Genomic DNA, 24,481 nt, shown 5'->3' on the forward strand with positions numbered 1-24,481 from the left:
GGGGATATGGGATTCTTTTATTGGGAAATGGGGTAGATATTTGACGTTTTTGGGGGGCTCTCGCAGTGGGTCTGTGGAGAGAGGTATAGTTTAGAGTTGTATGTTTATTATAGGTGTACGTTTATGTATATGTGTATGTGTGTATATATATGTATGTGTGTATGTATGTATATATGTATGTGTATATATATATATATATATATATACACACACACATATATGTATGTATGTGTGTGTGTATATATATATGTATATATTTATTTATAATTTTATTCTCTGTAAATGTGTGTACTTATGTAAGACCACTGGGATGTTCGTTTGGGGTGGGGTTCTTGATCGGGGAGGGGAAGTAGTGGGTATTAATGTCGATTCACTGTATATATGTTTTGTTTTTCTTTGTTTTGAAAATTAATAAAATGTTAATCACAAAAAAAAAAAAAAAATGGTAAGTGGTTTGTCTTTCTTCAAACTCTAAGTTGCATCTGTTGATAAATGATATTTTTTTTTTACTTTAAACATTGCCACAGGAAGAAACTCCCTTGGCACATAACCGCTAAAATTCCATTCAGTTGAATCTTAAATGATGATTTAAACTGGTCTACCCAGTTTACTTGTAGAAGCATGAACATTACATTATATTATGCAATCCATTGCATAAAGAGAAAACTAAAAAAAACAACTATTAACTTTCCCCTTAAAAGACAGCACAAATGACAGTCCCCAAATGCCTAATGATGTCATCAGTTTTAGCTTTAATAAGCCACATTATCAGAGCTTAACCCACGAGATCGGAGGAAATTGCATGCTGTTGTGTTTTTCTTAAAAATGTGACAGTAATCAGGCACTTTACTGTCTATGTTAAAGCAATGACAGAATGGAGAGTTAATTACAAAATGTTGTCAAATTCATTGTGGGGGGTTCTTCAAAAAACTACAGTACTTTGTCTCTCAGCAGTCATTCTTTGTTGGTTTAGAGCCCAAATGCACTCGAAAAAGCATATTGCAAACTCCCGCTGAAAGAGCTTGCCTAGGTGTCTCAAAAATAGCTAATAATCTATTGTGCTATAGCACCCTATTTGATTACTTTTTCTAGGTTCTAAATCATGAAAATAATGAACATTCCAGAACAAGATAGATCATTCCACAAAACAGATGCCATTTGTGTAAAAAATGACTTAAACAAATGACTGGCTCAAGCCAACTTTTACTATACACTGTAAAGATGGGGTTTTATTTCTAAACATATCAACATAAATTATTTTTGTATGTATTATTTATATTTTTCTTTTATCATGAGGATGGCTTTTCTTTGGCCTCTCACCACCCTTGTGTTTTCAAATTCTTCCTGTATTACCAACCATAAATTTTGATAAAAACAAAATAGGCTATTTGGATATAAAAATAGCATTTTGCATTTTATTTTCTCTTTACACTAAAAAATATTTTAGCCTGTTTTTAGTATTTACACATTTCAATTTCACAACAAAATTCTATCAAATTGAATTGCATAATGTTTAACAAAATTAAATGAACAAAACTTAAAATATTTTTATTTTTTATTTTATTTTATTAAAGACTTCTCAGTTCAGTTTGATGGAATTTTGTTATTAAATTGAAATGAATGAATCTTAAAAATAAATTTGAGTGTATATATATATATATGTTTTTAGATTTTAGTTGACAAAATGTATTAAAAAGTCTTATGTACCCAGGCTATGTGTCAACCCTTATATAAGGTACTGAACTTAGCTATACTGGCAACTCTTCAAGGACAAGTAAAAATCTACACTAAAATCACTTTTCTTATGTTTTAAACATGTTTAAAAAAAGCATGTGTTCTTACCATGATTTTGTATACTGTAGTAAACAACTGATCATTGAAAAGTAGATATTTGTAGACATGTTAAATGTAAACCTGTCAGTACTGTTACTTTGAAGGTATATTATGTTCAAACATATTTAAAATCTTAAGCTGGTACAATGCAATTTATTAAACATATTATTTATCTGATTGAATTTTTAAAATTTTACAAAAGATTTACTTAAACTAAAAATAAAGAGGCACCCATTTCATACAATGACCTGTTCACAGACAGGGTCAGAATTTTTCTTTTCTTTCAAAAAGCGCACCATCATGATGCCCATGGATGCAACAAATACTGTACTTAATCGTTTGTCAAAATTTCTTTGTTAGGACTCACAATGCACTCATCAACATTCAGTGCCCTTGAGTGTAATTTTCTCACCAGAAGTCATTGCAGCACAATAGTTTTTATTTTATAGGATGAATAAAACATTTTATAGACCAAATCTGTTCTTGTGTAAATACTGTTCAATATAAGCTTTCAAACAGAACAGGTTTTCTATTTCACAACAGCTAAAGTTCCCCAGTTTTAAGTAAAGCTGCAAGAATTACTTCTAATTCTTAATAAAAAACAGAAATACAGTCATTGTGAAACAAGAGTAATTTGCAGCAGTAAATTTCCTTCACTGGAAGATTGTATACTTTTGGGGTCAGGTGATATGTAATGATAAAACTACAACTGAACAACATAAAAAGGCTCTTGAAAGTGTGAAATGGATATTTGTTTAAATATTGGTCTTATTTAAATATTGTTTAATATTGGCAACTGCCATTTAAATACAGTATATAGGAATGCATCATATACCTCTCTCCAGGTGTTATAGACCACCTCTTTGCAGCCACCAGTCAAGAATGTTTTAATAAATTTCAATATCCTTGATTTCTCTGTTTCGCCCTTCTTCTCTTCATGTAGCTACATATTCCTAAACAGTAGTTAAAAGTTCCAAAGAAGAAAAGATTACAATATAATGCATTAAAATTTGAGTAATGTTGTGTTCCCACATGACACAAGTCAGACTTTGAGACAAAAAGCTGCAATCAGCTACAGCTGCTTCGTAATTTACAGTGCAAACCACAGAGGAACCATTACAGACCCATTACAGTAATGTTACAAATTGCCAGGAAATTCAGCACATCCACTCTTTATAATTTTTATCTCAAAAACATGCTTTTTGAACACATTTTCTGTCTGGATGTCAGTCGACCAATGTGCCACATCGTGTGTGTTCCAGACAAGGGTGAATGAATAAAACATAACTCTGTAGGCCTATGACAAGTTCCATCCAATACAAAGCAGATTTACCTCACAATCCCTCATGATCTACATAATGGCTTTGCATTGATTTTTAAAATCTAAATTTCAATCAGACAATGTGATAGGGCCAATATGACTATTTAATCAACTGGCTGCTGTGGATTTAATGTATGTTCTTTAGAATTGGAGCAAAGATCAATGGGACCACAAGAGCTTCTAGTCAGAATTGATAGAATGATCTGACTGGTCCCAAGTGCATTTTCCCTAGTAAATGCATTGCCAATAAACATCTGAAGTCATTTATTTCCAGGCAGTGTGGGAAGATTTCTCTTACAGTATGACATCATAACGAATAGGCTACAAGCTCATCTTTAAGGATATAGCCATAACTTGACTGCCAAATTTTAGCAAAACCAAAACTGCTACTTTCCTGTATGCACATTCACACAAATATGATTATACAGATAAGTGGTTAAAGTTTCTTTAATATTCTTAACAAGATTTGGCCCTTTTCGTGAGATTTCGTGCCAGACATTTGAACAGAATCTGCCTGGGCAAACAACTCAATCTCATTAATGCTCACTAGGGGTGAAACAAGGTGCACTAAATGTACATAAACACATGAGCTCTGTTCAAAACCTTAGTGAGCTGTCTACTTAGACAGCATTTTCAAAAAGGCTGTTCCAAACAGATACATTTAAGATGGCTTGTTTTGGCAGAAATCTAAGGTAGAATTGCATGTATTCTTTAAGCATACAACAATTTCAAAATGCATTGTGACAAGCTCAGTGAATGTCAACCAAGATGGCAGACATAGTCGCAAAATTGTTTTCATGCACTTTGCATGGAGTGAAATGCCTATGTTGAGCATTTAAATTTAGTCACTAATGAGGTTCCATTTCCATTAGGATGCTGCCAATAAGCACAAGAAAGCAAGGCAACTTTGTAACAGAGCTATGTTTGTGAAAATGATGCATTCTTAAGGACTGGGAGAATGCATGGTTTCACCACAGAGAAACACACAAGCAAGACTATACTTTTCATTAAAGCACTCTTTAGCCTAATTGTTGGAAAAATGTCCATTAGAGGAGTGTCAAAATGACTCAATGCTTATGGAGTACACTTTCATGCAGGCTTGAATAATGATCCACACATGGTTGCATATATATGAAAAAAAAAACAAAAAAAAAACAGAGCAACCAAATGGCCTAAATTAAACTTTAAATCTTTCTTGTATCTAGTAGTTGTCATTCCTGTCAAAGTTTTGTTAGGATATACTATGGATGTCCCCACCAATGAGGGTGGTGCCAATGTACTATGTAGTCAGTGATTGATCTCTATCTTGTTATCCTTGATTATGATCCAGTGCTTCTTCTATTTGTTTGTAATTAATGGTGCTTCTGAACTTGTATATATGCTTTATTTTTTATCATATATATGTACTTTAAGCAATGAAGACAGTCTGTAATTGACTAAACATTTGCTTTTTTGTCCCTTCTTTGCAAATTGGTTCGTTATTTTTGTACACTTGTTTTTGTTTGTCACTATGTATCTTTGAGACTTTTCTTCAGTATTTTCTTTTTTTCTCATTGGATTGGTAACACTTTAAAATAAGGTTACATGTGTTAAAGGGATAGTTCACACAAAAATGAAAATGTTCTCATCATTTACTCACCCTCATGCCATTCCAGATGTGCTTGACTTTCTTTCATCTGCAGAACACGCACTATGATCTCAGCTCTGTAGATCCATACAATGCAAGTGAATGGGTGCCAACATTTTGATGCTTCAAAAAGCACACAAAGGCAACACAAAAGTAGGGATGACACCGATCCGATACCTGGATCGGTATCGGCTCTGATACTGACGTTTTTAGACGGATCAGGTATCGGTCCGAGGAGCCCGATCCAAATCCAAAACTGTGTGTTAGTCATGTTCGTTACTGTCGAGCGCCAAAAATGACATCAAAGAACCATAAAAACACCTTTAAAGTAGTTCATATGACTCGTGCATTTTATTCAAAGCCACTTGAAGACGTGCGACAGCTCTGTGAATCACAAAAGGCTGTGTTTAATAAGTAAATATATAAAATGCACACGCAGCGCCAGTGCGTTAGTGAATGGCGCTGCTCTGACGACACACACACACACAGTGGTGGTTCTGGCTTACACAGTGGTGGTTCTTGGCGAGATCCGATGTGGCGCCCCCATTAATACCAACAACAATTCTTTTTAAAGAAACAGTCCTTTTTATACTCTAAATCTCCACTTTCACGTCTGTAAGTATAAGTGGAGATTTAGAGTAAAAAGGGACTTAAATATTGATTTTTTCTCACCCACATCTATCATGTCGCTTCTGAAGATATAGATTTAACCACTGGAGTCTTATGGATTACTTTTATGCTGTCTTTATGTGCTTTTTGGAGCTTCAAAGTTCTGGCCAACATTCATTTGCATTTTATGGACCTACAGAGCTGAAATAGTCTTCTAAAATTATTCTTTTGTATTCTGCAAAAGAAAGAAAGACATGTTTCTGGAATGGCATGAGGGTGTGTAAATGATGAGAGAATTTTCATTTTTGGGTAAACTATCCCTGTCGTGCCGCCCCAGAGAGCGTTGCCGCCCTAGGCGGCTGCCTATATTGCCAATGCCAGGATCCGCTACTGCACACATACACAGATTTTGAGCCTTCACACAGTGCGCAATATTTGAGTGCTACTGTACTCATAATCAACATCTCAGATGTAGATGCTCAATAGTTCGGTTCACTTATAATATGGATTAAGAACAGCATTTTACTAGAATTTGAATAAGAAGCGAATTAAACTACTGTGAACTTGCCTACAAACAGACACATACAGGAATTCCTGGCGAGTTCAGAATGTCAAAATAAAAGCCAGAGGGTTTTCAAGTTAAAGGTGCACGACTGATAAATATTACTGTTGTATTTAAAATTCAATAATAATAGTAATAATAATAATAATAATGTATTATAACAATATTTAAGTTGAATGGGTTCCAAAAAATACATGTGAATGAAAAGTGGACTGATGTCTTACAGCTAAATTGAACAAAAAATAGATCTGAATCCTTTTAAAAAAAAAAATCCAGCAACAAAAGTAAAAATAATAAAATTAAAAATAAATAAATACAAAAACTGCCTTCTTTTCTACCGAACACATAGACTGGAATTACTGTTAATTTTGCTGGTACACTATCCAGTAGACTAGTTAACAATACATTTGTTCTTAATAAGCTATATATTTATATTGAAATAATGTGTAGTTAGAGGTTTGTGTTTCTTTACATATTACAGAGTACTCCCAATTAGTTCCACACAATAATGTGAAGATATACTTAACTGATTATTAAAAAAAACAACAACACTGGTATCGGTTCAGGATCGGTATCGGCCGATACTGAGATTTCAGATATCGGAATCGGATTGGAAGGGAAAAAATTGGTATCAGTGCATCCCTCCAGAGATTTAATCCACATATATATATATATATATATATATATATATATTAATCCAGAAGTGATATGATAGGTGTGGGTGAGAAACATAAATATTTAAGTCCTTTTTTGCTAGAAATTCCTCTCCTTGCCCAGCAGGGGGCAATATGCATACATAAGAATGTGAAAATGATCTGTTTCTCACCCACACATATCATTTAGCTTACATTGCTTTAACCACTGGAGTCTTATGGATTACTTTTATGCTGATTTACGTGATTTTTTGAGCTTCAAAATTTTGTCACCCATTCACTTGGATTGTATGGACCAAAAGAGCTGAGAAATTCTTCTAAAAATGTTCATTTGTGTTCAGCAGATGAAAGAAATTCATACATTTCTGGGATGTCTAAGTCATACACATTCATTTTTGGGTGAACTATCCTTTTAACATTAGTTGACAACATTACTTAACATGAACAATACATTTACAGCATTTCTTAATCTTGGTTAATGTTAATTTTCAACATATTCTAATACATTTTTAAAATCAAAGGTTGTACTGTACTGTACAGTATGTTAACATTAGCTAATGCACTATGAACTTACATGAACTAACAATAAACAATTTTTATTAACTAACATAAACAAGATTAATAAATACTGTAAAAAATATATTGTTCATTGTTTGTTCATGATTAATTAATGCATTTATTAACGTTAACAAATGTAACCTTATCATAAAGTACTACTTTGATTTCAAACCTCATCCTTTTATAATAGAAATGGACTTGGTGTGCGGATTCCATTCTATATTTTGATCTAAATTTATCGAATCAACACACCTGATAAGTAACTGAGATATTTTAATTGGCGCAGGACTCTTTGTGCTTATTTGCATGTATATATGAACAGCTCCGCTTGCATGTGAAAACATATGCTCTAAAAATGTGGTATGCAAGATGCTTCCCAAAAACATCTAGGGTGTTGCTTATTGGATTCAGATCCAGGAAGCACACACTACAGATGGAAGTTTGTTTCCCGGTAAATTTCTGATTAAATTAGATTGTTTTTATTTTCTCTTGTTAAATGTAACGGTAATTAACTTTAACATTGCAATCAGCCAAAGATGCAGCCTCTTTCCAGTTTGACGTTAGTCTTTCCATCAAAGAAACAGCACAGTAAAAGAACCATAATACATGACAGATGAATCAAGGAAACCACAGTTCCCATCCCTCTTCTTTCGTGACCAAAGCAGCAATCTGCGTACGGCTCACAATTTCATCCACATGTGGAGCTGAAGATTACACGTAACTGAAGATTATTCTGCTTTCCAGGAACAAAGCTCAGAATACAACATCAATAAATCAAGAACATGAGGACAGCATGTTTTCTATTTATTTTTTTTAACGTAAATTATTTGTAGTTAAATGCAGTTGGGTCTAAAGAGACCACTTAGAAATTCTAACCATACAAGGTTTTAGGATTTTGAAAGATTAAACAAAGAATTTTAGTGATGGAAAATGTATATGAAATGTTTAATATTCTGCACTATTTTAAGTGATTCATGAAATAAGCAAAGGTTTTGCACAAACTTGTGAAGTTCATGCCAGGTTGGGTGTTTGCTGACATAAAATTTATGTCAAACTTTTCACTCAAATTGTTATGCTGATAACATGTAAGAAAAAAGTATTAGATTACAAAAATGCAAAACAGAAGCATTTTCTGGTTGTCTCAGGCCTTTGGACCCCAATGTAAACATCAAAAATCTGATATTTTTCAAGGTTTGAATGCCACATTAGGTCAATAAATAAAGTCATGGCTCTAAAAATAAAAACAAGCTTGTGGGTATGTTGATTTATTTTTAAATAGAAAAGTTAATTTGATTTGGAGAAGAAATTAGACAACAAAGTAACCAAGTCAGATACAGCTTGGTGATAATGACATTCGGATATATACACATTTCTACAAATGGCATTGAAAACATTAACGCCACTTTAAGATGTGGAACAGGTAACGTGAAACCCGGCTGCAGATGTCAACCAGTCTGTATGTGAAATGCTTACTAACACTCCAGTGCCATAAGGCAAGCTCATTTCCTGAGAGGGGTCTGGGTTGGCTCTATAGTTCTGAGTGCTGGTGAGGTGCTTGGGGGTTTGGTGATGGATGCGAGGTTTGTCTTTGGTTAGGGGCAACATCCTTCTTCCCCTGCTCTTTGTGGTCTTCCCTGCCCCCAGTCTTCATTTTAGGACCCCTCTGACTTGCGTAACCCGGCACTTCTTGGTCTATTATTGCCAAAAAGTCGTAGAATGGCACAGGAGGCCCCCATTTCCCATCGGGGATCACACCTAAATGAACAGTGAAGAAACAACAATATTACTGACATCTGTCAAGTCAGTGTTGCATGAACATTGATGAACAGCTAGCAAAACTTGTTGAAAAAAACAGTAAACACCATTTTGATGGCAAAACGGCATCATTAACAGTGAGTAAATGATGCTTTATACCTGGAAATCTGAAGCAGAGGAGTTTAGAAATGAGTGACAACTGCTTCCAGATGTCTAGGTGTGGAAACTATGCAAGTGTAAATTGATCTACCAGAGGACCACCAGTCAAGCGCTCACAAACCCCATGGCTGCATACTATGAAAGACTGGCAGAATGAAGGAATTTTCCAATAAGGAATGCAAATATTTCTTAGTGTGATAAGAGAAACACATGAAATGTATCGCTGAAATTAACAATGCATCAAGCACACGTCTAAATCATGGCATTCAATGGACCAAAAAGACTAAGTGCCATATATTTCAGCAAATCAGACTAGGGGTTTCCAAATTATAACTGCTATGTTCCATAATATGTAACACACTCCCAGAAAGGTTAAAATGGAGGTGTACGGATCACAATGTTATCCATATTTGGAGCTCTGTTTTTGTACAAAACATATACAAATGAAGAGGTTAGTTTTTTATATAAAAGTGGTACTTTGTTTTTTATATAAAAAAAAGCAGATTAAAACATCAATAAATCATGTACGTGTTAGAATAACATGTTCTCCTAAAAATGTATACATAAAAAAAAAATTGTGGGTGGGAGGGGGGGTAAATGTGCCTTGTCAGCTTTAAGTAATCCATTTGTGTTGGTAAAACGTGAATATTTTTGGTTTGGTTAACTGACACTGGGCAAGGGATTTCTAGTTCTCAGCATGCTTTGCATGGGATTTGATAAGAAAACGAAACGATAAAATTAAAGTGTTATTACATGTGCCTTTGTGCAAGAAGGGGGAGAGTGGTTAGTGTTTTATGTTTAAGAGTTTATGTTATGTTGGTGTTTTAGGGGTTACCATTGTGGCGAAGAGTGTAGCTTTAGCTTAGATTGAGGAAAAATACACATTGTGTATTCTACTTCTTGCTTTATTAATTGAGCGACAGCTGTGCTAATCTTAACATGATGAAAAAACTGCACTCAGTAGTGCTTCTCACCAGCTCATATTTAGTATGCTAACATTCATTGTTACAAGCTAGCATGTAACTGAAAGAGATTCATGAGTTACAACAACATGTCTGGTTTTGTTGGTTTACTCAATTCAGTTAGGTTCCTTCTACTTGACTTATTTAAGTTGAGATTGCATGGTAATTTTAATTTAAAGGGGTCATGACATGCCTTTTTTTATTTTAATATGTTCCTTGAGGTTCACTTATAATATAGTAATGTTTTTGCCATAAAACATGATCATTTTCCACCCTCATTCTGATCCTCCATCAGAAACACTCAGTTTTGGTGCTGCTTCTCCTTTAAGACTTGACAGTAAACACCCACTGTTATTATTGGCTCACTGCTCTTGACTGACCTGCTCTCTACTTGCCATCTCCCTGCTCACCACTACTGGGCATGGCTATGGAAGTAATGAAGCAAAGTTGTCCTTGATGTTTTGTTGTGGAGGCGAATACATTTCTACCATATTGTGACGTCACAATGTAGAGAAAGTAGACAATGAGTCGTTTAGAAGCTTGGTTTCAACAAATGCAGTGAGGAGGAAGTTTTGAGTTCTGAAACTTATAGTATGTTTTTATAGTACAATGAACATGTGAAAAGGTAAATTTTATCATGTCATGAACCCTTTAAGAAAACTCATTTCACTACCACCCCTGGAGTTCGCTAGTTCGAATCCCAGGGCATGCTGAGTGACTCCAGCCAGGTCTCCTAAGCAACCAAATCGGCCCAGTTGCGAGGGAGGGTAGAGTCACATGGGGTAACCTCCTCGTGGTCGCTATAATGTGGTTCTTCCTCGGTGGGGCGTGTGGTGAGTTGAGCGCGGTTGCCGCGGATGCCATGAAGCCTCCACACGGGCAATTTCTCTGTGGCAACGCGCTCAACAAGCCACATGATAAGGGTTGACGGTCTAAGACGCGGAGGCAACTGGGATTCGTCCTCCGCCACCTGGACTGTGGCGAATCACTACGTGACCACGAGGACTTAAAAAGCACATTGGGAATTGGGCATTCCAAATTAAAAAATAACTCATTTCAAACATGTGAAATCACTTTCCATGACTGAATCAAATTCAGCCAAAGAGTTTTTTTTTTTGTTGTTGGAGTGTTTAAATATTGTAATTTTTTGGGTATTTCAGTTGAAAGTTCCAGGTGTTCGCAAGCTATAAAAGGCATACATGGAACATACAATTAAAAGGAAATGATGACTAACATTCTACCTAACACTTTCTTTTGTGTTCCGCAGATGAAATAAGCCACTTTTCCACCATCAGGCCGAACAGTTCTTATCGTAAAACCATATCATTCCGTGCCGATCCGGGCCAGTTGGCACGGTTACAGTTTCTTTTTCCACTGTGGTGCTGTAAAATCAGGAGAATCTACGTAACAGATCCATCTGTTGACGAGGGCGTGAGAGGTAAACATTGGAGTGAGTGCAGCACGCTATGGAGGATGAATGTATATTCCAGCTTTTAGGACTGCTTTTTTCCCTGGTTTTACTCTGCTAACAAACAGCAAAGTCACGGACCATGTTGCAAAAAGGAAAGTAAAGAGAAAAAGGCAAGAGGTTTACCACCATTGGCTGAAGGCTTGTTTGCCACCGGAGTGACTGGACACGAACATGCAGAAAGGTAAAAGTTCCCAGTCTAGCTAAAAAGGATATTTATTGACAAAATGTTCTATAAGCATTATATGAAAATAGTAAATGAGAAAATACTGTATTGATGTATTTTGAGTTTAAATGAGTTAGTAATCTACTTCCCTGATGAAAAGGGTTTGTAGAAAAATAAATGTAGGCTACAATACTAGTTAAACCATCATTAAAAAAGATACACTCAACGAGTTGCCACGTACTAAACCCATTTTACCAGCACGGTTGAGAATGGTTAGCTAATCATGCCGAGAATTCCGGGCCGAGAACGGTTTGTAATCATGCCGTGCCAAACCGTGCTCAAGTGGAAATGCTACTGTAACCGTAACATACCGTCCTCAGAACCATTCGGCCCGATGGTGGAAAAGCAGCTATAATCATAAGGGGTTTGGAACAACATAAGAGTGATTAAATGATGACAGAATTTTAATTTGGGTGAACTATTCCTTTTAATTCAAATTCAAACTTAACTTAGAAATTATCTTTCCTCATTTGTATGTTGTTTTGGATTGTAAATGTAAACTAAGCCTAAATTTGGATAAGAACTTGAATAGCAAGGTTTGAAGCTAACATAAGCCAGCATTATCAGCATATATCACACTGGGATGCGGGCTTCAACAGATGTGCCAGCTACTGTAAAATTCAAATGTTGGATAACTGTCCTCATATTTTTATTAGGAAATGTTGACGGACCAACACTCCTCTGATGAGTCACAGATGCATGATATTCTCTGAAGAGAGTAACCTGCTTATGCTAATGCCTGTGGTGTAGTGGGATTAATCAAACTGCTGTAACAGTTGGCCAGTCTGACGAAATCCATAGTAACTAAGAAAACAATATTGTTATTACTCAAATTACAGGAAAAGTGGACATCTGGATCTTTGGAATCATTTTTGAAGGCATCACTTTTTCTATTGCTCATCCGTAGGGTTAGGGTTTTTTAAATCAAAAATATTAAATTTCATTGTGCATTTTGTTTCACGTCTCTGCACAGACGTGAATGATACCTAAAATCATATTGCTTGTTGTAGAGAGGAGTGCTATTATTTTCCTAAGCAATCACTTACGTTTTTCCCCTGTTTGTACTGAAGGAGACCCAAGCCATATCTAGAAACGGAATAGTAATTCACTAAAAACCACTCAAAATACCCTAGCAACGACATATAGCAAAGCCCTGAGCCACTGAGGGCCCTAAAACTGCTATGAGTTGTTATTCTTAAAGGTACACTAAGGAATTTTGGACTATCTATCGACATCTGTGGTTGAAACATAAAATGGCAAGTTACTTGCAGAGGAACATTGTTTTTGTTTTTTTTAACATCAGCTGTGCTTCGGCACTGCACTTCTACTAGCTACACCAAGAGTCACTAGTAAAGAAAGTCCTACGTATATCTGAAGATATATAAGACATATATCTGAAAGAAAAGAATCCACTCACCGAGCACTTTATTATGAACACTATGGTCCTAATAAAGTGCCCAATATGGTCTTCTGCTGTTGTAGCCCATCCGCCTCAAGGTTCGACGTGTTGTGCATTCTAAGATGCTATTCTGCTCACTACAATTGTACAGAGTGGTTTTCTGAGTTACCGTAGCCTTTCTGTCAGCTCGAAACAGTCTGGCCATTCTCCGTTGACCTCTCTCATGAATTTTATGCATTGCACTGCTGCCACACCATTGGCTGATTAGATAAATCGCATGAATAGGTCGGTGTACAGGTGTACCTAATAAAGTGGTTGTGAGTGTATAGCTGTGTCTCTTTTCGAAGGCTGCGTGCTAGGTAGGATGCATCCTTTGATGGCTGCAGTATACTGAGCGTCCTCCTTTAAACAAGCCTTGTTTAAACGAGAGGGCCTTCGTAGGACAAACGGAAACGTAACGTAACATGGTTGCTATGACAGCACGCCACTCTTTAACAAGCACGAGCGCTTTGAGTGAGAAGGGAATAAAGTCCCTTTAGAAGGGAATGTATGAGGTAAATTTTAGGAGAGTTATCATGAAGTAAATAGAAAAGAAAAAAGATTTTACAGGTGTACTTTTAGTCTAATACTTTATTTTAATTATACTATATTAATATAATTGTACATATTATATACTCTGTACCCATCTACTGAGGTACTTCAACTTAGGAATTAACATTGCTTGCGTTTAAACATCATATTTATGGGCAAATTGGTGTAATTATTTTTAGGCATTTCCGTTGAAGCAAAGAATTGTGGGTTGAGAGTGCCCACAAAGGATACACCTCATGCATCCTCCAAATTCCCGTGAAAGAAGGTCGCATTCGAAGGCTGCATTCTAAGTGTCCTACTCGCTTTTCTGAAACGAGGCAGCCTCGATGACCTCCGGAGGACACAGACTTCCGAACGAGACACAGCTTGGGGCAGTGGTAGCTCAGCGGTTAAGGCTCTGGGTTACTGATCAGAAGGTTGGGGGTTCAAGCCCCAGCACCGCCAAGATGCCACTGTTGGGCCCTTGAGCAAGGCCCTTGACCCTATCTGCTCCAGGGGCGCCGTATCATGGCTGACCCTGCACTCTGACCCCAGCATAGCTGGGATATGTGAAAAAAGAAGAATTTCACTGTATATGTGCAAATGTATAATGTGATAAATAAAGAAAATTATAAAAAAGCTTTTGTCATCTGAGCAAGTTAGTAGCATTCATTCTTTTCTTTGTTTACGGATATGTGGTAAATGCGTAAGGATGAATGATGGAAGCCTGAAATTTCCCGAAATCGAACCCGACAGTTCATGTAAAAATCATTATTGAAGGCTTACTGTAGTGAATCGGGGTCGAGCAAGAACACTGTTTTGAATTTCCATTTCTAACAGAAAATGAAACCAGAAATCCTTTGCAGTGTTCCTTTAAGAATGTAATTTAACAGTATGACTATAAAATCTTAAAATGTTGACCTATGGCTTATTTCTGTGATGTGGGTAGGGGTGAGGGGGATCCAATAATTTTTATAACTAAAAAATGGGTTGTGGACTAAAAAAGGTTGAGAACCCCTGCACTACAGGGTGTATTTTGCCACTTTTATTTAAAAGCACAGTGGAGAAAGGAAACAGAAAACTCTGCGGAGAAGTGGGGGAAACGGGATATGGATAGGTTGCAAGCAAGATTCGAGCTCTCGACGCTGCTCACATAAGCATCACTGCTCAACATGTTGGAGCATATGAACTAGTGCAGCTTTAACACAAGGACACTGACACACATTGCGGATTCATATTTCCAAGGCTGATGTTAAATAAAACGTTGAATCTGGTTAGCGCTCAGAGACTGAATTCTTTCTCTGATCACAAAGAAAAGAGAAGTACAAACCTATTACACTACTGCCCTGTCACAGATGCAGCACCACTAAGATGCTAAAACACTTAAAACACAGTCTTACATACGACTATACAAACAGCCTAATAAAAACCAAGTGGCCATATAAAGGAGAGGAAACAACCATTGTGTTTTTTCCCCACTGTGTTAGGATACACTTGCCTATTTACCACTACTCACGAAACAGGAACTTATGCTGTAGCTTTCAGCAAAAGAACGTTTCATTACAATTACACTAATGCTTCAAGGATTAAATTTATATGATGTGTTGACAATTGTATTTCCTCTGCATCAAACTGGCATATGATACATAATACTTATCTTATGCTGCACAAAGTGCTTCATCCATCCTTGGAAAACACACATTTTGACAGATGGATGAAGCCATTTTTCCAAAGTGCAAAACGCTGGTATGACGAGCCAAAAACAAAGTCCCCAGGTACCAAGAGTCAAACAGAAGGTTTCAGGGAAATAGCATGGAACAATCAGGCAAAATTAAGGGATACAGTTTCCTCTTGGGTTCATAGGAAGCAGATGGGAGGTGCTGAGAAATGGGTCCAGGTTTTGACGCTGACAAAAGCAAGAGCCGCTCATACACCATCAATGGAATGGAGCCGAGGATCTTTGTAGAGATCTGAGAGAGATCTATATATGTAAGGGTATCAACAGAGCTGAGTGCTAAATATGAGTGATTGGGTTTGTTTTTGCTGCAAGCAACAATGGGGAATTGGGGGGGGGGGGTTCAAGAGACTGTGAATGGGTTGGGTGTGATCTCATAAATATTTGTGCATGTCTGAGTACTTTGTGCCAGCTTTTCAGAGATGTGCAATGGCTGATTCTTGGCACCGAGGGCATGCGAGAAACATTATGCAAAAGACATTCGGAACCATTAAATGCTGATAAACAGTTACAGGCCTGTTAAGCACACATTTAGACATCATGGCTTTCTTTCTTCTGCAGAACACAAAATGAGATATTTTAAAGACTGTTGCGATGGTGATTTCCATACAATAGCAGAGGTTAGTGACTCACTTTAAAGCTCCTTTTGTGTTCTGCAGAAGAAAGAATGTCATATGGTTTGGGTAGGAGCAGGGTCAGAAATGAATGGGGGCTTGTGGCAAAAAAAGCCACTGAAAGTGACAAAATGCCCCAAAATTAAAATAATTTTACTATCATGGATTGCCTCTTAACATCTGATTATTTTCTAATATTTTTTTCTAAGCCCTAACACATATTATAACAAAACAGGATGCTGATTTACATTTCTAGGTAACAGCCATATGGAATTAATTTGGAGTTTATATAAATTTTACATAAAGTACATAAAAGGATGACACACAGTGTTTATTTTAAATGCCTCATATAGGTAAAAATTGCCCCTGAAAATCAGACCTAAGGGGCAAATATTGCCCCATAATAAAAAAGTTAATTTCTGACCCTGGTTTGGAGTGAATGACGGTGAGAAATAATGGCAGAATTTTTATTTTTTTGGTGAACTATCCCTTTAAAAGCTACAGAACACAATGAACACTCACCTGCTGGCTGTTCCTGTCCATTCTCAACACCACCTAGCCACTGCAGGACGCTCGTTGCCATTAGGGGGCGCTCTGAGGGGAAAAGGAACACCTCTCCTCCAGCGCCCAACTGTGACACCACCAAAGCAGGAAGTGGAGGTACAAATCCAAGATACTTCTCCAAGACAGACCTTCCAATAGGTGTGCGACCCCTACAAAAATCAAATTCCGAAGATCACAATTAACAATGGCTTTATTTAAAGTGACTACATTGTAATTAACGTGCTTGTGACAGCAGATTATAACACTCACAGATGGATCCAGCAAGGCAGGAATGAGTTCAGCTCTCCAGAGCTCAGCAGATTTCTGATCTCTGTTAAAGACTTTGCATTCTCTGTACCATCTTCCTTTCCAATGAAGAGAATTAGCAAAGGTTTCCCAAGCCTCAAATACCAAGGTAGATTCTCCACTGTCAGTTCAGGCTAGGTAAAAAGACAGAATAACTAAACTAAAATGTTTTCTGATTGTAAGTGTATAGCTAACCTGCTGTAGACTTACTGTAGCCCACCAAATTTACTCTTCGAACATGTTCTTGCACTAAAATGTTAGATCAAGTCCGCACTAATACGTTTTCATATGATAACACATTGATTTTGCTACGTTTATGCCACTCATCCACACTGGAATGGTGTTTTCCTTCACCGAAAGCTGAGACTTTCGAAAGCACTAAAATTGGAGTTTTCAAACTTAAATGGACTAGTGTGGACATAGCCTTAGACGTAATGCAATGAACGGAACAGAACACAGGTGTCTCGAGGTGCATTGTTAAAAGCTGAAGTACTTTTAATTTGACACGGCATCTTAAAAATGTGGCGCTCCTGTGCGAAACACTGAAAACAGTGAAACGCGGCACAACAGTCAAAAATGTCAGAAAAAAAAAGTCTTGTAAAGGGCCGCTTACATTGTAGAGTTTTCTAGGGACTCCCCAAATGTAAGATTTCTTTCTAGATTTTGGTGTTATGCCACTGCCACTACTAGTACTACGTTACATAACTTTTCAACTTGGTAGCTATGACTGTATCAGTCAACATCAGCTAATACAGACAGATAGATTAGACTAAGATCCAACTTGTGGAGAAATGTGATGCCTGACACTAATGAAGGCTTCTAATCTCCTCACATCAAATGCTTCCAGAAACAAGTAGCTACAATGAAACAATACTCTTGTCTATAGAAGAGAATGGTGCCTAACTACGTCAATAGAGAGTACCAGTCATTTCATGTTACTTAAATTCCAGTAAAACACTCATGATTCCAATTTCAGGTATCATCAAGTTACTGTTTGAAGTATGTTGCAAGAAAACTGGGGTATATCTGAAACTATGGTCCCTCCTGAAACAGCATTTTGGACACCCACTATTTAATATAACCTACAAATTGATCCAGCTCCGCTCTCTGTATGAGTGTGACTAGGTCCTTCGGCGAAGATGATTGAAGAGCATAGGCATCACGAGGAACTCCAGGGCCACGGGACACCAGCAAAGCAGGCAGGTTTACAGACATTCCCTCCACCCTGATCAAATACAGAAAAGTCAACTGGAACACTTTTCTTACACTAGACTGAAAAATTCACACATGTATCAACTTGTTAACACACCCACTGAACCAGCAGTTGCTTAATCTTTTTAAATGAAAGACACAGTCGAAAAAACATTGCATAATCACAGGGCCATTTCTAGCTATAAGCGGTATAAGCAAGGTGTTTGTTTTTTTTGTTTTTTTTGAATGCTCACAAACAGCCCTGCATCATCAGAATAGTTGTGGTTATACCACTGAACTCTATCAGATACCATTTTTCTGCATCTTTGAGTGCAAATAGGCCAAGAATTGTCTCTCCCCTGAGAAGTCTTGCAGCTTCTTCAAATAAAGTCACACCTAAGACATAAAGAACAAATCATGTATGCTGCACCCATAAAATACATTTTGGTTCTCATTAAAGAAAATAACAAATGTATTGAGTGATATAACAGGACCCACTTTATATTAGGTGGCCTTAACTACTATGTACTTAACCATCTGATACAATGTACTTATTATGTACATACATCTTGTTGCATTACATTTAAAGTACTTGCATTTAATTACATTTGTAGTTACACTGTTAACTTTACCCCTAACCCAACCCTTACCCCAAAACCTAACTCTAGCCCCTAATCCTAACCCTAACCCAACCCTTACTCCTAAACCTACCCATACCTCAACCTCAGCAGCAGCAAATGTGGGAATTTTTGCAGAACAACACGTAGTTACACAGTAAATACATAGTCTTGTATGTATTTAATGTTAGTACATAGCAGTTAAGGCCACCTAATATAAAGAGTGTCCATATAACATTTAAAGGGGTCATAACATTTTTAATCAGTCCATTTCTTTGCCTTGAGGTACACTACACTATGTAATTCAAGGTTTTTGCACCCAATAGTCATCATTTACTTTATCATGTCTATTTTCCACCCTGTCCTAGACCAATTTACATAGTCTGCAATGCCTTTAGGACTTCTATGTAAATGCTCTTTCGCATGTAAAATTAGTCTGCGCTTACACACAGGCTGTGGGGTTTGCTGTTGAGTCAAATACAGCTTACGTTGGCCTGCCCTTCAATAAGATGCTCTCTGCAAAGTCTGCATTACATTGTGACAGGTTCACAAAACATGAAATGCGCCACACAAACTGTTAAAGGAATATTCCGGGTTCATTAAAAATAAGCTCAGCACAACTACAAAAACTAATTTCAACTCGGCCCTCCTTTTCTTTAACAAAAAAATAAAAATTAAAATAAATCAGGGCTACAGTAAGGCACTTACAATGGAAGTAAATGGGGGGGGTCAATCAATAAACACTAAAATACTTACAGGGGGCCTGGGTAGCTCAGTGGTAAAATATGCTGGCTATCACCCCTGGAGTTCACTAGCTCGCTAGTTCGAATCCCAGGGCGTGCTGAGTGACTCCAGCCAGGTCTCCTAAGCAACCAAATTGGCCCGGTTGCTAGGGAGGGTAGAGTCACATGGGGTAACCTCTTCATGGTCGCTATAATGTGGTTCGTTCTCGGTGGGGTGAGTTGAGTGTGGATGCCGCGGTGGGTGGCTTGAAGCCTCCACACGTGCTATGTCTCTGTGAGAACGCACTCAATATTAATATAACCTACGTGATTTATGCGCGGGTTGATGGTCTCAGATGCAGAGGCAACTGGGATTCATCCTCCACCACCCGGATTGAGGCGAATCACTACGCCACTACGAGGGCTTAAAAGCGCACTGGGAATTGGGCATTCCAAATTGGGTGAAAAAGGGGAAAAATCCCCCCCCCCCAAAAAAAAGAATAGCCACAACATATAAACAATATGTGTATTAACATGACTTAGTGTGATAAAATGGCTTTATAACCTTTTCTGTGTAAAGTTATATCCAAATTTACAACATGCCATGATGACATAACCATAAAAAACAATGATTTAAACAACTTTAAAGCTCAAATAATACACAAGTTTTAACAACATTTGTTTAATTAATGGAAGTGCTTTCATAAGATTATAAACTTCACATTTCTGCCTTTAAACAGTCCAAAATTGGCCCTATTCGCTTCCATTGTAACTGCCTCACAGTAACCTTAATTTTTGCTATTTTTTAAAAAAGAAAATCAGGGACAAGACGAAATTATTTGAAAATTTTTGTGGTAATCAACATTCTGACACAAATGCTGTCGATTGAGCTTCACTTCTATTAAACCCGGAATATTCCTCTAAAATCAGACTGTAATGATCCCTGACCTTGGTAAAAATAAACTTCAGCCACTCAAACCCTAACGTTGGGTTCTACAGGGACATGCAGAGCCGCTACACACATTTTCCTCTTAAAATTTGTTCTTCAGTGTTTAAAAGTAACCATATCTATCCGATTTACGTCTCACTACATCACCACGACTGGGAAGACAAAGTTTCTGAACACCAAACAGGCTTCATAGACGTGCAAATGTGAGCAGTTATGTGATAATGATAAAGTTATGGAAGTTCAGAACAAGTCTTTTTGCAGCTCACTTTCAATAAAGGGTCTTTCTGGACCGGGGAAGATGTTTTGAGTTAGGGTATGTTTTATCGTACATTGAAGATGATGAAGGATAATATGACCCCTTTTAATATCCAAGTTTTTGAAATGTTAATAAAGCAATGAATTTATTGAATTAATGAATCTATTGAAAAATAGAGCTTTCTACCAGGGTCTTGTGTTGAACTGAAAAGGCCCAGCACTCTGACAGGTGACAGATTTGCATGTTTACTGTATAAATCGCCCTCTAAGAATGACAACACCTCAACAGATGAGGAGAGAAGGAAAGGACTGGAGAGCTGACTCCTGAAAATCAAAAGAAAAAAGAAAAGCATGAGAAAAAAATGGCAGGACCCATATATTAACCAGAAATTGTCAGAAATTCACTTTTTATTAAGGGGGCAATATTTGCCCCTGAATTAGATTTTTCAGAGGCATTTTTTTACCTTTATGAGGGCATTTGTTTTCTCTTGTCTCATCCGAATTCAATTAATTAATAAAAATTTTCAAGACTGAGTATCTGTTACCTATTTTATGCCATAAAATGTATAACTAGGACAATAATAGAATATTAAGAACTATATCTGATGTTACAAATAAAAAACAGAAGGATTCATTACAAGGGCATTTTTTGCCCCTGCATTTTGAATTGTGGGGGGATTTTTGGTGGCATTTTTGCCCTGAGCCCCCCTTAATTTCTGACCCTGATAGTAACCCATTAAATGTGCACTGAGTGATTTTTTTTTTTGCTAACAACTAAACTTTTAAACAGAATGAAATGTATATTATTTTTGAAGAAATGTGTGTAAAATGATGTACACTCACATGGAATAAAGAACATAAGGAGCATATGGTGCTGGGCGCACATGCATGAGTGCCACCATGTTGAGATCACAAGACCAGCTAAATATTACTCTCTTTATCTCAATAATCCCCTGTAATTGGACCCTTTCACTCGCTAAATACAGCACACTTTTACAATGACATCGGTAACTGAGAACTTCTGTTTTTTGACACTGTCATAAACACAAATATTACTGACTGCACCTTTAATAAACAGTGTTAAAGGGAGGTAGTATAACACAAATATCCCATGCTTAATCTAGATGTCTTGATGAAATAATATTGGCTTTAAAGGATAGTTCACACAAAAATGAAAATTCTCTCATCATTTACTCACCCTCATGCCATCCCAGGTGTATATGACTTTCTTTCTTCACCAGAACACATTTGAAGAAAAACAGAAAAATATCTTAGCTCAGTAGGCCCTTAAAATGCAATAAACTATCAATATTTAAGCACTTTTTAACTATAAACCATCGCTTCCGGTCAGCACCAGAATGCACATTCACAAGAGCGTTAAGTTTACGCGGTCTCTCGTGTGACGTATTCGTGTTGGCATGTTACGGACATAATCTCACGTTCTCCTCTCAGTTGAGACATCCGGGATAAACACACAAATGCACCATTGGGAGTAAAGAAACTGATATAAATACAGATCTAAACCAAAACCAACAAAGCTTCTGTACAGCGTTCCTCCTTCTCACTTGTAAACAGCAATGCTCTTCCGGGTGTGTCGCATGTGTGTCAGTTCTTGCATGAACATGCCAAGGCGATTACATCACACGCGCATACCGCTGCTGACCAGAAGCAATGCTTTATAGTTAAAAAGTACTTAAATATTTATCTTTTTTTGCACCAAAAGTGATCGTGTCGCTTTAGAAGACATTAATTTAGCGGCTGGAGTCATATGGATGACGTTTATGCTGACTGTCTGTGATTTTTGGAGCTTCAAAAGTAGGATCACCATCCACTTGCATTTTAAGGATCTACTGAACTGAGATATTTTTTTTATTTTTCTTCAAATGTGTTCTGCTGAAGAAAGAAAGTCATACACACATTAAGGGTGGGAATCTAGTCAGACCATTTACTGTCAATTAATTAATTGACTTTTGAAGGTACTCTACAGATAAGATACTACAACTGTCTCAGTAAACATTTTAATGGAATATTGAACCTGTTAAATTTTTATAAGTTCAAAGTCACATATAAAAACATACAGAACATACAGTACAGTATAAAGGAAGGTCAGACTGGAGTCACAAGACTCTCGCACTCTTCAATCATCAGACCTCTAATTTAACCCAAAGACAGCTCTGTTTCATGTTACTGCTGAGTGACAGACTAAAACATACCCTGAGGATTTGACCTTGTGTGTAGAGAGGGATGTCATACTCACAGTAGAATGAACCTGTGAAGGCTCTTGGTTCCCAGCATGCCCCTGTAAGGCTGAGCAGCTTCCATGGGGCGATAGATCATAACAGTAGGGAAGGAAGTGACGTTTTGATCACTGCATATGTCAGTCCATTCACCACAGTCTACTACTGCCAACTCCACACCACTCACACCTGAAAAATGTGTATCATCATGTAATTTAATTAGATAACAAAATATTAATCCAAGTGGCAATTATATTAAAGAAACCTAGCACAAGCACACTTTAACAGCAAAACATTTCACAAATAGAAAGTTTTAAACGATAAAAGATGTACAGTTCAAAATGAAGTAACTAATGCTCTGCTTCTCTGCTAAAAAACATCACAGAAATTATACATGATTGGAATGCTTTACCTTCAAGGCCATCAGCCACTTCAATAAATGATTGAATGAAAGCCATGCAGACAGCATCCCCTAGAGGACAAAAGTGGACATCACATGTTTCATTTCAAAGCAAATGTCATCTATATCATACAGCAATCTATTTGCAAAAGTATTACTGTGGAATGTATTAATTGTAAAAACGTATGGAATCAATGTAACAACCAAATTAAAGAGGTAACATTAAAGGTTATTCAAAGAATATACCCTTATATTATCAAAAGATGTATAAATGAAATGAATGATAAATGTGTATTCTGTAAAGACGAACCAGAAACATTATACCATCTGTTTTCTAATTGTCACCTCGTACATTTTTTTTGGAATGTCTCTCAATTTATGTGTAGAAAAACGAATTGTACACTCTCCCTCGAAGAAAACAATGTTTTACTTATTTTTCATCATTGTAACAAAGATGCCAACCTTTCTTTTATAACAAATTTCTTAACTGTTTATAGAAGATTCTTTATCAATAAGATGAAATGATCAGAATATAAATCCAATTTTAATTTATTTCTGATAGAATTGCAATCTTATCATAAAATGGCAAAGTTACAGTAAAGCACAAAGATTTGTTAAAAGTCTTTATTTAACTTAACGGATGAATTAAAAATAGCTTAGTGTCGCTTTGTTTTTTGTTTTTTTGTATTGTTTGTATTGTATTTGTACATGTTTAACATGCTTGCTGTTTCAATACAAAAAAAAAAAAAAACGTACAGCAAATAAAAGAGTGAGAAAATTTAAAACTCACATTTAAAATAGAACAGTACTGCTGTGATATCATTTTCTGTAACTGTAGTTTGAAAGCTGTCAGACGTGAGTTCTGTAACTGACTCTAAATCCAGCATAAGATCTCTGTCGCGATGCACCGATTCGGACACCTCGTCATCAAGGATATCTAAATGGGAAAAAAAAGGAACCAATTTAAAGATGCACTCAGTCATTTATTTCCTCATTTAAAAAGTTTGACTTCTAAAGAAATAAATAGTAATTTTGAAACATGAGTATAAAATCATGACCACTAGTCATATCAGTAACCTTATCAAAGCTCTTTTATTCTACGTGGGGCAGGGGTGCCTCATGGGGGCAGCCATGTTAGCATCACATGACCAGCAGAATACTACTCCCTTAATCTCAGTAACTGCCCTGTTATTGGACACTTTCACTCATG

The 24,481-nt window shown here is 36.7% G+C and overlaps 1 protein-coding gene across 1 annotated transcript in view; it reads right to left on the minus strand.

The window, feature by feature from the left end:
• Positions 1–7,952: 7,952 nt before the first annotated feature.
• The window catches only part of txndc16 (thioredoxin domain containing 16), a 30,111-nt gene continuing 13,582 nt past the window's right edge, over positions 7,953–24,481 (minus strand). Inside the window, exons 11-19 of the mRNA XM_051646584.1 lie at positions 24,062–24,208; positions 23,284–23,343; positions 22,892–23,060; positions 20,822–20,958; positions 18,403–18,487; positions 17,987–18,125; positions 16,865–17,034; positions 16,574–16,764; positions 7,953–8,918 (exon numbers count right to left, since the gene is read on the minus strand). Coding sequence (XP_051502544.1) covers positions 8,692–8,918; positions 16,574–16,764; positions 16,865–17,034; positions 17,987–18,125; positions 18,403–18,487; positions 20,822–20,958; positions 22,892–23,060; positions 23,284–23,343; positions 24,062–24,208 — 1,325 coding nt within the window. The 3' untranslated portion in view covers positions 7,953–8,691. The remainder of the gene's footprint in view (positions 8,919–16,573; positions 16,765–16,864; positions 17,035–17,986; positions 18,126–18,402; positions 18,488–20,821; positions 20,959–22,891; positions 23,061–23,283; positions 23,344–24,061; positions 24,209–24,481) is intronic.

This window comes from Myxocyprinus asiaticus, chromosome 20 (genome assembly GCF_019703515.2).
Source record: "Myxocyprinus asiaticus isolate MX2 ecotype Aquarium Trade chromosome 20, UBuf_Myxa_2, whole genome shotgun sequence".
NCBI classification, from domain to species: Eukaryota; Metazoa; Chordata; class Actinopteri; order Cypriniformes; family Catostomidae; genus Myxocyprinus; species Myxocyprinus asiaticus.